Source organism: Bufo gargarizans, chromosome 2 (genome assembly GCF_014858855.1).
Source record: "Bufo gargarizans isolate SCDJY-AF-19 chromosome 2, ASM1485885v1, whole genome shotgun sequence".
Lineage (NCBI taxonomy): Eukaryota > Metazoa > Chordata > Amphibia > Anura > Bufonidae > Bufo > Bufo gargarizans.
In genome coordinates, this window is record NC_058081.1 from 504,802,748 (window position 1) to 504,820,890 (window position 18,143).

The following is an 18,143-nucleotide window of genomic DNA, read 5'->3' on the forward strand; positions in this document are numbered from 1 at the left end:
TTAGTAGTTTCGGTGCTGGTGGCTGCAGAGAACAGCTGATTGGTGGGTTATTGGACCCCCACGATCAAATATTGCTGACCTATTCTGAGCATAGTCATAAATATTGGGAGCCCAGAAAATATCTTTTAAAAGCCAAGTGTTGGAGATTACAAAGCAGAGTATATAATTTCTGGTGCCGCTTCATTCTAAAAAGAAGTAGTCAAAATTGGAAATCCCCTTTCAGCTGGCTATAGACTGCCAGTAGTCCAATCCACACTACTAATTGGGGAGAAGTTGGTCTGACAATAGAACACCAGCTGTGCCAGTGTCACTAGTAACATTTGGGGCACTGTCCTTACTATGAAAAGGTAAAATATTTTGACATGTTATAAAGCAATAACAAATATATCTGATGACAAGACGCAATCTTTAGTACTCTTAAACTTCCTAATAGTCATCCCAATAATCATATTAGGTAAAAATGTTGATCTATGTAAAATAGGGTCAGTTTTTAGTGCATCACAGTACCCTACTGTTCTCTAGATGAGTGGAAAGAAGTCCAAGTGACTCAACTATGCATGGAAACATAGGCACTGGGGTGCAGAGGAAAGGCAGCAGGTGCTCTGGAATGATTAGTCAAAATTTGAAATATTTGATTGTAATAAAAGGCAGTTTGTTCACTGAAGGTCTGGAGAGTGGTACCATAAGTATCTGCAGGCAACAGTTGAGGATGGTGGAGGTTCCTTGCAAATTTGGGGCTGCATTTCAGAGAACAGAGTTGGAGATTTGGTCAGGATTAATGGTGTCCTCAATGGTGAGAAATACAGGCAGATACTTATCCATCATGCAACACCATCAGAGAGGCTCAAAATTGGCTTCAAATTTATTCGGCAGCAGGACAATGACCCTAAACATACAGCCAGTGTAATGAAATACTATATTCAGGGTAAAGAAAAATAAAGAATTCTGGAAGTGATAATATGGCCTTCAAGGATCCCTGATCTCATTGAGTCTGTCTGGGATTACATGAAGAGACAGAAGGATTTGAGCAAGCCTACATCCACAGAAGATCTGTAGTTAGTTTCTCCGAGATGTTTAGAACAATCTCCCTGCCAAGTTCCTTCATAAACTGTGTGCAAGTTTACCTAGAAGAACTCTGAATTCTCTGAATTTCCCCAAAAGATTTATTTAGATCCGAATTTATTCATGAAGAATTGCGTTAAAAAACTGCTATATCCTGCCTGCAGATAGCCTGTATAGTGGTGTAGAACACTGTGCATTGCAGAAACACGTATAGGGAGTCTGCTGTGGTAGTGAAACAGTATTGTGACACGCAGATGACAAGCGTCTCTCTTAGAATCACTTCACACTTCACTTATTTGAGCAATTACCGAGCCAAAACTGACCAAATAACTGTGTGAACTCAGCTTTATAGGTCAATGTTAGCGTCAGGTATAAAGAACCGTGCAGAGGCCCAAGATCCTACTGTTAAAAGCGCACTCCTTTTACTTCGTCATTAGCTGATTCCACAAAGATTTCTACAGAACCTGTTCTGTTACACGCTGATACAAGTAGTGTCTCCCTGACAGAGTGGAGAGGGTGTCAGCAGTACGTTTGTGTTGACGTCACTGTTTATTTTGCCTTCCTTCTCATCTGTCATAAGAACAACCCCTAAAATCGCATGAGAAATTGCACGAGGAGTCAACACAGTGGTCCAGTCACAGAGAGGACCACTCCATGCTGACTGCCTGCTACCGCTGTCTCCGTGTACCCATGCACCGCTACTTCTTTCCCTTTCCATACAGGTAGGCTCCTGTGTAGCAGGCGGTCTACCCCAGGCACGTTTAGCTACAGATCTCACACTGCTGCCACCCTGCTGTTTCAGCCGCTGCCTCACGCGCAAGCTGCCACCCTCATCTTCTGATGATGATGAAGCCCCATCTTCACCCAGCTCCCACGTGTGTTTAGCTACATCATCATCTACTACTATCTGCATGTCACTGATGTCACCCTCACCAGTCTCAGGGCCACGTGCCTGACCGCTCGCAACACCAGCTCCCACGCGACTCTCATTGTCTCTACTTGCCCGCCTATCAGAGGAAGCAGCGGTTCTCTCCCCCTCACCTGTCTGTCAGACATACTGTACTGTAAAATTAACTGCAAGGGTAAAAGAGCAATAGTGTCAGGCCGCAATTTCGCACCAACGCCACAATTACTGATTGACACATCAAATTAAGTGTAAAGGAATTTGAACACCCGCACTTTTACTACAGAATTAAGGAAGAATGGATGTACTTATATACAAAATAAAAACACCCCAAAACTGTTTGTATCAAACTGAAATTTCACCCCAGAATCATGGATGAATGGAAGTACTTATATTAGCTAAATACAGCCCAAAACTGGATGTATCAGACTGCAATGTCACCCCAGAATAGAGGAGGAATGGATGTACTTATATATCAGCTAAACACACCCCAAAACTGGTTGTATCAGACCTCAGTTTCACCCCAATACCAGACACAAGGATTACTGGAATTACTGATGTTTTAAAGAATACAAACAACCTAAAATCTGTAGTAATAGATCACTTTTAGTAACCCCAATGAGTGCCCCAAGGTGTAATAGAATAGCTCCTATTACCCAGGATGTGCACTCTTCTATTGATCCCTGCTCTCTCCCTACAGTGTGGATAAAGCCTCCCTATCCTTTCCGTACACTATGAATAAGCTTTCCCTAAACGGCTCAATAGTTTATTTTATTAATAAAGTCTTTCCTAAACACGTCCCTAGCACCTGTACCTAGTCAAGTCTATCCCTGCGCTAAGTTCACTGTAAAATGGCAGAGACCGAGCAGGCTGAGACCTTTTATAGGACTGTTACATCACAGGGGTCGGCTAGCTGCTGATTGGCTGGCTACATGCATTGCCTTGTGGGTGCTCCTTCATTCCTGGGCTTCTTACTTCAGCGTTCTAACATGTGCAGCAGCCATTTTAGAAAAAATGTGATTCGTTACCACGAAGCGCGAGGAAACTTTGGGACGTATCAAATGTTTCCTGAAATTCTGATCGAATTCTACTTGATCAACTTCGATTCGCTGATCTCTAGTGGTAACACCAAATATTGATGTCGTTTAGATTTCTCTTTTTTATATTCATTTTGCATTTTGTTAATTGCTAAAAAAATAAACTATTAACACTCCTGTTTTTGAAACCATTCTTACTTTGCAGTATTTTTTCCACACCTGGCCAACATTTTTGCACAGTACTGTATAATACAAATCTCTCATTTTTGTTAGTGTGTTATGAATATAACACCCATTTCTCAGACACCAGGTTTTAATGATCGCATATTAGCAGTCAGACTTTGGCAAGACTTCATAGAAAGGCAATTGACACGTAGGAGCGGCTGTATTTGATCACCCACAAGAGTCAGAGTGAATGAACTTTGAGTTTATATGGTTGAAAATTCTAGGTCTTATCAAGTGATCTGTGCACATGTACTTCCCAAAAAGGCCATAAAGTGAATTGCTTACTTGTCCCACTGTGACTCTTTATCATTCTGGACCAATGCCATACAACATATTTAGGACTTCTGTCTATTGCTTTATTCTTTATATATGGAATGAGGCGAGTTATTAGGAAGCAGCATTCATAGGAACGCTCGTACTTGATAATTGGCCCATACAATCATACCTTCGATCGGCTGATAAACAAGCACATGCTCATTAGTTCTCTGATTTGCATTGTTCATCACAATAAAAGATGTCCGATTATTGGCAGCACATCTGTCTGTGTAATCAGGGGATGTACTGGCAATAACCAATAGAACTGAACGAGGGACTAACGACTGCGGTAGCAAATGTTCCTCCCATGTAAACGAGAGCCAATGGACGTGTTTGTTGGTCACCGGCGTTCATCCTTCCTTGTACGGATCTGGGGTTACAGCTTGTTCAAAGGCAGACATACCATAGAGACAAACCATGTGGCTGCTGTGGGGCCCTTGGAGAGTGGGAGCTTATACTTTTTGGTCCCACCTCCTCTGAACTGGATTGGGAGAACCTTTGCAGGATTCCCTTCTACAGAGGAAGTGCCTTGTTAGCAAACAAGAGGGTATTGTCTCGAGGGTCATAGAAAGAGCTTGTGATATAACACAGACATGCAGTCTTGGTTGTTCATGGAAACAGTCAACATCCAGTTGACAAATAGTTATAATAACTTAGCTGAGGTCTAATTCAGGAGGATATTAAGGCTGGGATTTATGAAATTGATCTAAAGTAGAACTGGCTTAGTTGCCCATAGCAACCAATAAGATTCCAGCATCCATTACTCACAGCTCCTTTGGAAAATAAAAGATGGAATCTGAATTTTTTATGTAGATATCGCTAATTGTACTGTACATGCAAACCAGACTGGTGTTTAAAGGATAACTGATGCCTAAATACTTAAGGCGGGTTTATATGGTCTGATATTCAGACTCAATCATCAATAATTTGTATGAGGATGAGCGATGGCAGTAGCAATCACTCATCCCCATACAGTGGAGGTGATCGCTGCATGTAAATGTAGCTCTTCACCTCTACTAACGAGCAAGCAGTTATCAAGCAGCAACAGTTCCCCCCCTGATAATTGTCTGCCGTCGGCACAGTGAAAGTGCTCCTTTATAATTCTGTCTAATTTGACTTTTAGAACACACTTCTAAAACACAGTACACATTTATTAAATACATGTTAAATTTTCTGAAAAAAGCAAGTACACAGTGGTTTGACCCAACAGCAAGACTACCCACAAGTTTGCCTCAGGGGGCCAAGCCAGACAATCCCATGTATAATTTTTATGTGGCTATGATTCACTGGCGCTTATATCTTTTACTATCCTCTTACTGTCGCTGCGGTACCGACAAAATAGAAAATGAACCGACAAAATAGATCATTAGTGGTGCCGCGCGACTTACACCCCACACCTTAAAGGATAACTGTCCTATTTTTTATTTTATTTGCTAGTTTATTAGAGCTAGGCATATATACCTGAGTTAGTCTGTCAATGATTGCCAAAAGATCTGTAATTACCTTATAATAACAGCTTTCATTAATGTCCCCTGTCCCTTTCCACTGCTCCCTTAAAAGACCATTACTTTGTCTCATCTGTCTCTGGCTAGGAAGACGGAGGGGTGGTCCTTCACACTGCATGCCTGGATTAGGCTTCAGAGTGAGGAGGCATGTCTCTCAGTATTCCAATCTGATTGGCTGGCAGGAAGCTGCTGGCTACAGCAAGTTTGTATGTGACCTGAGGGAATGCAGTTTTGGCCTCAGAGAACTGGCAGAGGAACCATCTTGAGAAGATCCTCATAATGTAGAATTCAAAACAGCAGTAACTAAGGAGAACACTAAAGGAAAACAGTGGTAAGTGAAGAAACTAAATAATGCTTTATGCATAATGCTGCTACAGCAGTAACATATGCTAAAATAGATATTTTTGATGAAAATATGACAGTTATCCTTTAACAAGTGTCGCAGTAAGGAGTATCTGGGCAGATTACAACATATATATACTGCTGTTCCCCTTTGCAGAGCACTAGTAATTGGGGTAGGGTGGAGATTCCTATATTCTATTGAGGGAGAGCGTGCCCCGGCCAGTGGCACTGCTCTATCCAACTCGTAAGACTTGCGCTCAGCCTGAGAGCTCAGTGATGTCACCATTTGAGTACGGGTACCTAGGATTGTCTAACTTTCTACAACTCGTTTCGGATAGATCATTCTTCTTTGTCAGGGATGTAGGTCAGCTCTCCTAGTGTTCCTTATATAGGCGTCTTCCTCCCTCCTTCCTCATCTGCTAGAAAAAAACAACCTTTAAAAGGTTTTTTTCTCCATGTGGAATATGTGCAGTATGCAAAAGATTAAAATACACTAAAAAGTCTAACAAATATAGATGGTACATTAACACAAGATATAAGAGACCATATCACATGCAATAGCCGGGGAGTGATTTATTCACTAAACTGCCCATGCAAGAAAATCTACTGTATATAGGACGTACAAAAGAACACTGACTAAAAGAATAGGAAATATTCATAGAAAATATGAGGGCCATCCATTATCCCGGCACTACAAGGAGAAGCATAAAGGTATGAGTTTGGGTAGGCAGTTTGGTGGACTTGAAATAATAAAAGGAGATAAAAGGGGAGGAGATTATATAAAAAAAATGTCTAATGCTAAAACACGCTGGATTTTTAACATGAATACACTAGTACCAGTAGGATTAAATTCTGAAATTGAACTATTTGCATTTGTCAAGGAACCTTGAACCAGACGTACAACAAGAGATAAGTGGAAATAAGAAGGCTTTATTGAAAATCAAGCTGTAAGGCAAAAGTCCAAACGGATGGCTAAACCGAAGCAGGGTCTTGCGAAGCCAGAGGTCAGGAACCAGGAGGGTAATCAGACGAAGCCTGGATCAGGAACCAGCAGGGTAGTCAGACGAAGCCTGGATCAGGAACCAGCAGGGTAGTCAGACAAAGCCAGGATCAGGAACCAGAAGCAGCAGCAGTCTTAGAAGCATGTGAACACAGGAGGACCAAGCAAGGAACTGAAGCCACAGACCTCCTATATATATGAGCTAGGCATCCAGATCCTCCCAGTGGGAAGGAGAAGCCGCCGGGTGGGAGGCTACAAGAAACCCAGAAACCAAGATGGCCGCCAGCACATGTCAAACGAAGGAGAACAGCAAGAAGGTAAGACCATGACAGTACCTCCCCCTCAAGGGCCCCTCCTCCGCGGAGTAAAGAACGGTTTCTGAGGGAAGCGTGCGTGGAAGGCTCGGAGCAAGGCAGGAGCATGGACATCTGCGGAGGGAACCCAGGAACGCTCCTCTGGACCATAACCACGCCAATAGACCAAAAACTGCACCCGACCGCGGACCAGGCGTGAGTCCAGGATATTGCTCACCTCATACTCCTCACGATTGCCCACTTGGACCGGACGAGGCCGAGGAACCGAGGAAGTGAAACGATTACACACCAGTGGCTTCAACAGGGAGACATGAAACACGTTGGAGATCCGCATGCCAGGAGGAAGCGCAAGGGCATAGGCTACCGGGTTTACCCTGCGAAGCACTCGGAAGGGACCAACAAAGCGAGGCGCCAGCTTGGGAGTGGGCACTCGAAGGTTGAGGTTGCGGGTGGACAACCATACGCGGTCTCCGACCTGGTAGGAAGGAGCGGGCGCTCGTCTGCGATCAGCCTGGAGTCTCTGGCGCTGCGCAGAGACCTCAAGGGACCTCTGGATCTGTACCCAAGAAGCACGTAGGACGGAAAGGTGATCCTCCACAGCCGGAATATCCTGGGGAGAGAATACCTCCGGTAACACGGCAGGTTGGAACCCATAATTGGCCATGAAGGGAGACGTCCCAGAGGAAGAGTTCACCGCCGTGTTCCTGGCAAACTCAGCCCAAGGCAGGAGGTCAACCCAATTGTCTTGGTGATCGGAGACATAGCAACGAAGGAATTGCTCCAAGGCCTGATTGGATCGTTCTGCGGCCCCATTGGACTGAGGGTGGTAGGCCGAGGAGAAAGAGAGATGAATCCCCAACTGGGAGCAAAAGGAGCGCCAGAACCTGGACACGAACTGACTCCCCCGATCCGACACAATCTCCTTGGGCAAACCGTGCAACCGGAAGACCTCCCTGGCAAAAATCGTGGCCAACTCTTGTGCAGAGGGTAACTTCTTGAGAGGAACACAGTGGCACATTTTGGAAAACCGATCCACAATCAAGAGAATGACCGTATGGCCTCGGGATGCAGGGAGGTCCACAATGAAATCCATCCCCAGGTGTGACCATGGACGCTCCCCAGTGGCTATGGGTTGCAAAAGGCCCAACGGACGGTGCCGAGGGGACTTACTCTGGGCACAAACGGAGCATGCCGCTACATATGCGGCGATGTCGGAACGTAGAGAAGGCCACCAGAACAGACGTGAAACAGCCCAGGACAGCTGGTTCTTTCCAGGATGCCCCGCGGCCTTGGAGTTATGGTAGGTTCGCAACAACCGAGTGCGCAACTCCTCAGGCACAAAACATCTGCCGTTGGGTCTCCCAGAGGGAGCACCAGATTGAGCCGCCAAAATCTGCTCACCCAGGGGAGAGGTCAGGCTGGTGCGAATGGCGGCCAGGATCTGATTCGGAGGTATGACCGAAGTCGGAATCGACTCCTCCCCGGACAGCTCGGAGTACTGCCGTGATAAGGCATCCGCTCTGATGTTCTTGGAACCGGGTAGGTAGGAGACCACGTAATTAAAACGTGACAAGAACAGAGCCCATCTGGCCTGACGTGGTGTCAATCTCTTGGCCTCAGAGAGGTAGGTCAGATTCTTGTGGTCCGTCAGGATGAGAACCGGAACCACCGAGCCCTTGAGCAAGTGCCTCCATTCTTTAAGGGCCTGCACGATGGCCAATAACTCCCTGTCACCAATCTGATAGTTGCACTCCGCGGAAGACAGTTTCCGGGAGTAAACCCCACAAGGAAGCAGAGGACCCTCTGGTGTTCTACGCTGAGACAGAAGGGCGCCTACTCCCGTCTCAGACGCGTCCACCTCGAGGACAAAAGGCAACCCAGGGTTGGGATGCGACAGAATCGGAGCCGACACAAAGGCGGACTTTAGAGCCTCAAAAGCTCGGATGGCCTCGAGCGGCCAGACCTGGGGATTACTGCCCTTCCTGGTCAGATCCGTGAGAGGCTTGGCTAGCATGGAAAAGTCCCTGATGAACTTCCGATAATAATTGGCGAAGCCCAAAAAGCGCTGCAGGGCACGAAGACCACTGGGCTGGGGCCACTGTAAGACAGCCGAAACCTTCTCAGGATCCATGGAGAACCCCTCAGCGGAAATGATGTAACCTAAGAAGGTTACCTGGGATCGGTGAAATTCGCATTTCTCAAGCTTACCGAACAGCTTGTTCTCTCGTAACCGTTGCAACACTCGTCTGACATCCAGAATGTGGGCCTCCATGGATTCAGAATATACCAAGATGTCATCCAAATAGACCACCACACACTGCTGCAACAGGTCACGGAAAACATCGTTGATGAATTCCTGGAAGACTGCGGGCGCATTGCACAACCCAAAGGGCATAACCAAGGATTCATAATGACCGGTCCTGGTGTTAAACGCGGTCTTCCACTCATCGCCCGCCTTGATCCTTACCAGGTTATATGCCGCCCTCAGGTCGAGTTTGGTAAAGACCGTGGCCCCTTTGAGGCGATCGAACAGCTCGGAAATCAAGGGTATCGGGTAAGCGTTCTTGATCGTGATGCGATTGAGACCCCTGTAATCGATGCAAGGCCTCAACTCACCGCCCTTCTTTTTCACAAAGAAAAATCCAGCCCCTGCCGGGGACGAGGATTTGCGAATGTGTCCGCGTGAAAGCGCCTCCCTCACGTACTCCTCCATGGCCTCATTCTCCGCTACCGACAGTGGATAGACTTTGCCACGAGGAGGAACGGCACCAGATTGTAACTCTATGGCACAATCGTATGGGCGGTGCAGAGGTAGGGCAACCGCACGCACCTTATCGAATACATCCCGGTACTCCTTGTATTCAGGAGGCAACAGAGAGTCCGAGGAAGTACATAGCAACTTGACAGACCCATGGATGCAACTAACCCCACACTGCGGTGACCACGAGAGGATCTCGGCCGACCTCCAATCGAAAGTCAGATTATGGAGCCAGGGGTACCCCAAGACCACCGAGTAGTGTGGAGACGAAATAACCTGGAGACAGACCGACTCTCTGTGAACGGCACCAATGGCCATCCCCACTGGAAGGGTCTCATGAGTCACGTGTGGCGGCAGAAGGGGTCTGCCGTCTATCGCCTCAAGAGCCAGTGGGGAACCTCGAGGCTGCAGAGGAATGGAATTGGCGGCAGCGAACACACTATCAATGAACAAACCACCAGCACCAGAGTCCACCAACGCCTGGGTCGTCACCGAGCCCCCGACCCAGGAGAGGACAACAGTAATCAGTGGTTTGTCAACACGGGAAACCGGGGACGAGGAGACTCCACCCAAGATCTGCCCCCGACAGGATCTCAGGTGCGAGCGTTTCCCGGACGGTTCGGGCATGCCAACCGAAAATGCCCACCGAGACCACAGTACATGCATCGGCCCTCGCGTCTCCGGAGTGCCCTCTCCCCCTCGGACAGGCGAGCAAACCCCAGCTGCATGGGTTCACCCCCAGACAAGTCATCCCCAGGAGGCGTGGGAGGAGAGGGAGGCACGGGTGGGACAGCAAACGTAGGCGCCAATCTGTTAGAAGACCTCCGCAGGCTCTCCTTAAAGGAAGGTCTCTCCCTGAGTCTGGTGTCAATCAAAATCAGGAAAGAAATAAGAGACTCGAGCTCCACTGGTAGGTCCTTAGCTGCAACCTCATCCTTCAAGGCATCCAAGAGACCATGAGAGAAAGCAGCGACCAGAGCCTCATTATTCCAGCCCACCTCTGCTGCCAGGGTACGAAACTCAATGGCGTATTCAGCTACGGATCGTGAACCCTGTCTGATGGACATAAGGAGCTTCGCAGCAGAGGCGGCACGAGCCGGCACATCGAATACCTTCCGAAGAGAAGCAACAAAACCGGAAAACTCGGCAACCACCGGATTGTTGTTCTCCCATAAAGGGCTGGCCCAGGCCAAGGCCTTGTCCGAGAGCAGCGAGATCAAGAAGCCCACCTTTGATCTCTCAGTAGGAAAGGCATGTGGCAGCAACTCGAAATAAATGCCCACCTGGTTAAGGAAACCTCGGCACTGAGTTGGCTCTCCCCCAAAGCGCTGTGGAAGGGGGGCAGAACCGGTCATACCCCGAAACACCGCAGGCGCAGCAACAGGTGTCGGGGTAGACTCTGGCGCAACAACCGGAGCGGCAGTAGGAGCGGGCCCAGGAGCGACAACCGACCCATCGGCAACGGAAGCTAAATGAGCCGTGCGTTCAAGCAGGGTTTGCAACGCCACAGCGAACCGACCCAACAGGTGATCCTGCTGATCAAGTCTGGCAACCAGCGTAGGTAGCGAGGATGGCCCTGTACCGTCAGAATTCATGGCTTGGTCCTAATGTCAAGGAACCTTGAACCAGACGTACAACAAGAGATAAGTGGAAATAAGAAGGCTTTATTGAAAATCAAGCTGTAAGGCAAAAGTCCAAACGGATGACTAAACCGAAGCAGGGTCTTGCGAAGCCAGAGGTCAGGAACCAGGAGGGTAATCAGACGAAGCCTGGATCAGGAACCAGCAGGGTAGTCAGACGAAGCCTGGATCAGGAACCAGCAGGGTAGTCAGACGAAGCCAGGATCAGGAACCAGAAGCAGCAGCAGTCTTAGAAGCATGTGAACACAGGAGGACCAAGCAAGGAACTGAAGCCACAGACCTCCTATATATATGAGCTAGGCATCCAGCTCCTCCCAGTGGGAAGGAGAAGCCGCCGGGTGGGAGGCTACAAGAAACCCAGAAACCAAGATGGCCGCCAGCACATGTCAAACGAAGGAGAACAGCAAGAAGGTAAGACCATGACAGCATTTGCATGAAGTAGAATAGAAGAAAATTTGTATACCATGGGAAAGCAGCAGATGGAGGGCTAAAAACAAAACAAGAATGGAGGGAGGGAGACGCCTATATAAGCCACACTAGGAGAGCTGACCTACATCCCTGACGAAGGATAGCGAGTTAGACACTCCTAGGTACCCATACTCAAACAGTGACGTCACTGAGCGCTCAGTCTAAGCGTGAGTCTTGCGAGTTGAATAGAGCAGTGCCACCGGCTAGAGCACACTCTCCCTCAATAGAATATAGGAATCTCCACCCTACCCCAATTACTTGTCCCATTTATAATTTGTTCTATTCAGTTGCTCTAGGATCTATTGGAGGTTCCTGCACAAAATATTACTGAGGTCCTATTTTGCCTACCAGCAGCCATGGATGCCAGTGATGTGCATTAAAGATAGGGGGTCTCATTATGAGCGTGAGTTTTACCACTCAGGACAGATGCCCCTGGTTTATTTTTCCGCTTTCACACCCTTTTTCATGCCCATGAGTAAATTCCTCTCCTCCTTGAGAGGGAATTCCTGCAAATGTTCTTGCTAAATAGCAAATTGAATGGGACCACACAGAGATAGGTGCTCCCTCTCCAATGACTTCATAAGAGACACTTGATCTGATCTTGATTTGGTCCTTGTTAGAGACTGTATTTGTTTAGTCCCTGATTTCCTTGATAGATATGAGAGGCCCAGGCCTCTACATAACTTCATTGTATCCAGCACTGGTCTAAATTTAAGCCAGCTTCCCTGGAGGCTTTCATTTAGACCAGTTTCTACGCCGAAAACAGTTGTAGAAAATGAGATGGGCATGCTGGGCTGTCCCCTTCCCCACCCACGCCACGCCCACACTTTTAGACCTGGTGTGAGCCGGGAAAAGTCGCAAGTAAACTTTGCGCCGCAATCTGCGCCAGAAATATGTCTAATATAGGCGTATTTCTGGATAGTAATACTACCTCTTTTAGATGGCCATGTGCAGTCTGGGAAAAATGGACCTGTTGTACGGTACTCACAGCATCATGTGAATATAGTAAAGTAGACTTTTGGGCAGGAAAATATAGCATCATAAATTATTATAAGGCTGTGAGCTCGGGTTAGACAAGCCACAGTTGAACCTGGAAATGCAACCATCACATGGAACATTTTTTCCAGACCGCCAACAGCAGCGATATGAAACTGGCCTTATGATGTAGCGGAATAAAAGGAACCGGAAATAATGAGAACAGTGGAGTTGAATAGCTAAATTTATGAGTTGGCTAAAATGGCATAGTTACTATATTTTACATCAATCACACACAAGAACTGTTGGTGCACTGAAGACTGAGAGCTAGATATACAATCCACACAATCCATACAATATCAGTATATGTTATACCAGCTGCTGGGTCCACAGCTAGGCTCGTTGTTGGACAGGACATCACCAATATTAATACTATTATTGTGTTTTATTTGAAATTTTTAATATTATATTTTATTTGTTATGCATTAGAGCACATTTGAGGCATGGACTGTGTATATTAGAGATAATGGAGGGGGAATTATATATTATTACCTGTCTTTTCCTGATGTATATATTGACAAATATGAATACATGCTTTATGATAGAGTCAATGTATGCTCTGAGGACTGAATATCATACAATGGCATACTTCATACCACACTAAATTGAAAAGAAAAAATGTAAAGACCTGCGCTTTTCAAAAACGACAGAAACCCAGAAAACGGCACCTACCAGTAGTTATCAAAAGCCCCAGTAACAAAAAAACACTTGTGTGCCCTGCATTTTATATTTCCCATAGACTTTCAGCTAACATCTGGAGCTGGTACTTTACAGCCTAAAATGCACCAAAAACTGCAGGTGCAAAGAAACACCACTAAAAACGCAAAAGTGCAGAAAAGCTCATGCAGTCCCACGTCTCATACAGCTCTTCATAAATGTATAATTATAACCACTGGGGTTCAAATCTGACAAAGGCCAACGTCTGCATGGACATTGTATGGATTCCCTCCCACATACTAAAAACATAGAGATAGGTTCATATAGAATTTAGATTGTGAGGACAAAATCTATACATTGCTGTGGACTATGTTGGCGCTATCTAATAAATCTTAGATGTATTGGCGCACCTTCTGACAGCTGTATTTTTTAGTTAGCTTTGCACAATATTTGGTCATTTTCTGACTAATACATCATTTTAATCCCTAAGGAGAAATGACACTGAGAAACATTACAACCAAAAGGTAATTTCCACATCTGAGAATACCTGAAGGATTTCAGAGCAATAAACGCCCGAGTTAACCTACAGTTCACTGATACCTGGCTGCTGAATCACCACATAGCACTGCTCAGATTGGTCAAGCTGGACCAACCACACCGGCCATTGTAATGTTACAGCAAGGAGGAGTCAGGTGTAAAATGGTTTAAAAAGCCACGATCGGCTCATTTCAGTATCTTCTCTTCTTTCCTCACCTTTCCTCCTAGCCCATTCATTCTCATCTATCTAAGCAACCATGAGCTTCACTGGAAAGTACGAGGTTGAAAGCCAGGAGAACTATGAAGCCTTCATGCAGACCATTGGTAAGATAAGATGGATGAGTTAGATACAGTACATCTCTACAGGCCTGAGGTGACTCCTAATAACCTTATCATTTATAGTAGGCGGGACATAGTTCCTTATAATATACTCCTCGGATGCTGAAGCACCTCATTGAGAAGTAGGTGAGGGCAGTTCCTGACTATTGATTGATGTAAAACTCATTTTCAAAAAGTAGGTCCGGTAGAGCTGTGGTGTGTATTATGAAGTTCTGCAGCATCTGAGGTATGTACTGTGATGCTCTGCAGCAGGTGTGACACACATCTGTATAGCACATGCTGCAGCTGCTGCAGAACTTCTTTTAAACAGAGGGGAAGCTTGTCAGTCAATCATTGGTAGGGTAAAGAGAACTTCCTATAGAAACCATCAGAAACCAACTGCTTTGTCATGAAAAGATGAGCAGCACCTACATAACGCCGCTCATCTCTGTATAGTCATCCGTTTCTGACATCAGAATGTAAATTTATACAAATTTTATTTTCAGATATGTCAATGGGAAATATCTATTGACATGTAATTTGACCTGTTTTATAGCAGTCCCCCCCCCCCCCCCCCACGAACATATTATCATATTACACTAATGTTTAGGGTCTATTCACACGTCCGTTTGTTCTTTCCTGATCTGTTCCGTTTTTTGCTGAACAGATCTGGACCAGATCTGGACCCATTCATTTTTAATGGGTCCTGAAAAAAAAACGGACAGCACAATGTCTGATTTTTTTTCAGGACCCATTGAAAATGAATGGGTCCAGATCTGGTGCAGATCTGTTCAGCAAAAAACGGAACAGATCAGGAAAGAAAAAACGGACGTGTGAATAGACCCTTAGGGTGATCCAGCAGGCCGTTCCGTCGTCGGAGCTGCCTGCCGGATCCGCCGATCAGTGTGACAACTGACAGCATTTGTAGTCGGATCCGGGTGCGGATCCGTCTACAAATGCAAAGCAAGAACGGATCCGTCTCTCCGCTTGTCATGCGGATGGACGGATCCGTCTTGCAGTCTTTTTCACAGTTTTCCCGGACTGCGCATGCGCAGACCGGAAGGACGGATCCTTCAGTTGTTTTGCAATGCCGGATCCGGCACTAATGCAAGTCAATGGGAATTAATGCCGGATCCGGCATTCCGGTGACTGATCAGGCATTTTGGACGGACATAATACTGCAGTTTGCTGATGCAAACTGAACGGATTACTCTCCATTCAGAATGCATGGGGATATGCCTGATCAGTTCTTTTCCGGCATAGAGCCCTTTTGACGGAACTCTATGCCGGAAAAGAATAACACTAGTGTGAAAGTACACTTAGAAGGACTAAATTGAATATTTAAAATGTTCGAAGCAGCACAGGGCATCTGAAGGATGTCAGTAAAGGCCACTTTACACTGCCAAATGTTTGGACAGATTATCATCTAACAAGCCTTTGTGCGAACACTCGTTAGCAATAATCTACCGATGCAAATGTGCCGCTGATGTCTTTCATCAGGTAACTGGATCTTTCATGTGGGCACCTAAATCATCGTTTGGGGATGAGTGATGGCATAGCGATAGCTCCTCTGCATACTGTGGAGAAGATTGCAGCGTGTAAATTCAAAGGTCTCCTCCACTGACGAGTAGGCGATTGTCGGAAAGGATCACTTCCTCCCTGACAATTGTCTACTCAGTTGAGCAATTTAAGGCTGGTTTCACACGGGCGTGACGGATTTGATCCGGATGCGTTCAGGGTGCGTTCAGTGAAAATGCTGCGATTTTGGCACTAAAACAAGTCAGTTTTGTCTGCGATTGCGTTTAGTTGTTCAGTTTTTTCCGCGCGGGTGCAATGTGTTTTGATGCGTTTTTCACGCACGTGATAAAAAACTGAAGGTTTACAAACAACGTCTCTTAGCAACCATCAGTAAAAAACACATCGCACCCGCACTTGCTTGCGGATGCAATGCGTTTTTCACGCAGCCCCATTCATTTCTATGGGGCCTGTCCTGCGTTACAAAGGCAGAATATAGAGCATGCTGCGATTTTAAAGCATTGCAGAAGTGATGCGTGAAAAAAAACATGTACACAGCCCCATTGAAATGAATGGTGCTGGATTCAGTGCGGGTGCTATGCGTTCACGTCACGCATGGCACCCGAGCGGAAATCATGCTCGTGTGAAAGGGACCTAAAGGAACCTTAAGGCCCCTTTCACACGAGCGAGTATTCCGCGCGGGTGCAATACGTGAGTTGAACGCATTGTACCCGCACTGAATCCTGACCCATTCATTTCTATGGGGCTGTTCACATGAGCGGTGATTTTCACGCAACACTTATGCGTTGCGTGAAAATCGCAGCATGCTCCTCTTTGTGCGTTGCGTTGCGATAATCCACGCAACGCAGGCCATATAGAAGTGAATGGGGTTGCGTGAAAATCGCAAGCATCCGCAAGCAAGTGCGGATGCGGTGCGATTTTCACGCATGGGTTCTAGGTGACAGTCTATTCACTGTATTATTTTCCCTTATAACATGGTTATAAGGGAAAATAATAGCATTCTGACTACAGAATACATAGTATAATAGGGCTGGAAGGGTTAAAAAAATAAAAAAGTTAACTCACCTTATCCTCTTGTTCGCGTAGTTCGTTCCCGGTCTGTTCTTTGCTAGCTGTAGGCTTGGGCTAAAGGACCTTTGATGACGTCAGATCACATGCTCCATCACCATGGTGATGGACCATGTGATTGGAGCATGTGATCTGACGTCACCACAGGTCATTCAGCCCACAGCTAGCAAAGAACAGACCGGGAACGAACTACGTGAACAAGAGGATAAGGTGAGTTAACTTTTTTATTTTTTTAACCCTTCCAGCACTATTATACTATGTATTCTGTAGTTAGAATGCTATTATTTTCCCTTATAACCATGTTATAAGGGAAAATAATACAATCTTTTTTATTTTTTTAACCCTTCCAGCACTATTATACTATGTATTCTCTAGTTAGAATGCTTTCTCTAACAGCTGATCGGCGGGGGTCCCGGGTGTCTATCCAGAGGATAGATCATCAGTTAAATGAAAGTAAAGAACCCCTTTAAGGTTTGGGATTGATGTTCTGAAGATTGTTTGAGTACCAAACAGTACGGGTTTGGGTACCAAACATGCGCGATTTTTGTCATGCGAGTGCAAAACGCATGACAATGTTTTGAAAATTGCACATTTTACCGCAACGCACCCGGCTCTTATCCGGGCAAAAAACATGACGCCCGTGTGAAAGAGGCCTAAGGCTGGTTTCACACGGGCGTTGCAGATTGGGGCCGGATGCGTTCAGGGTGCGTTCAGTGAAACTCGCACTATTTTGCAAGCAGGTTCAGTCAGTTTTGTCTGCGATTGCGTTTAGTTGTTCAGTTTTTTCCGCGCGGGTGCAATGCGTTTTGATGCGTTTTTCACGCGCTTGATAAAAAACTGAATGTTTACAAACAACATCTCTTAGCAACCATCAGTGAAAAACGCATCACACCCACACTTGCTTGCGGATGCAATGCGTTTTTCACGCAGCCCCATTCACTTCTATGGAGCCAGGGCTGCGTGAAAAACGCAGAATATAGAACATGCTGCGATTTTCACGCAACGCAGAAGTGATGCGTGAAAAACAACGTTCATGTACACAGACCCATTGAAATGAATGGGTCAGGATTCAGTGCGGGTGCTATGCGTTCACTTCACGCATGGCACCCGCGTGGAAATCACGCTCGTGTAAAAGGGACCTAAGGGGCTTCTGTCACCCCACTAAACCGTTTTTGTTTTTTTTTGTTCCCTGGCCCTGTCAATCAACATGCGGAGTATACAGTCTTTAGGATCGGAGGATGCGGCTGCTACCAGCAAGTAGCCGCCCTACTTGCTGGTAGCAAGGTAATTTGCATACTTTAAAAGCACGTTTTAAACAAAATCTACTGGACCAAAATCATTAATTATGTAGGCATAAATCGCAGTGTAGGGATTATAAGTAAACAAAAAAAAAAAAAACGGTTTAGTGGTGTGACAGAAGCC

The 18,143-nt window shown here is 46.1% G+C and overlaps 1 protein-coding gene across 1 annotated transcript in view; it reads left to right on the top strand.

Annotated features, from left to right (window-relative positions):
• Positions 1 to 18,143, top strand: part of LOC122926530 (gastrotropin-like) — a 39,967-nt gene that overhangs the window by 17,662 nt on the left and 4,162 nt on the right. Inside the window, exon 2 of the mRNA XM_044277923.1 lies at positions 14,028 to 14,123. Within this exon, the coding sequence (XP_044133858.1) occupies positions 14,057 to 14,123 (67 nt within the window). The 5' untranslated portion in view covers positions 14,028 to 14,056. The remainder of the gene's footprint in view (positions 1 to 14,027; positions 14,124 to 18,143) is intronic.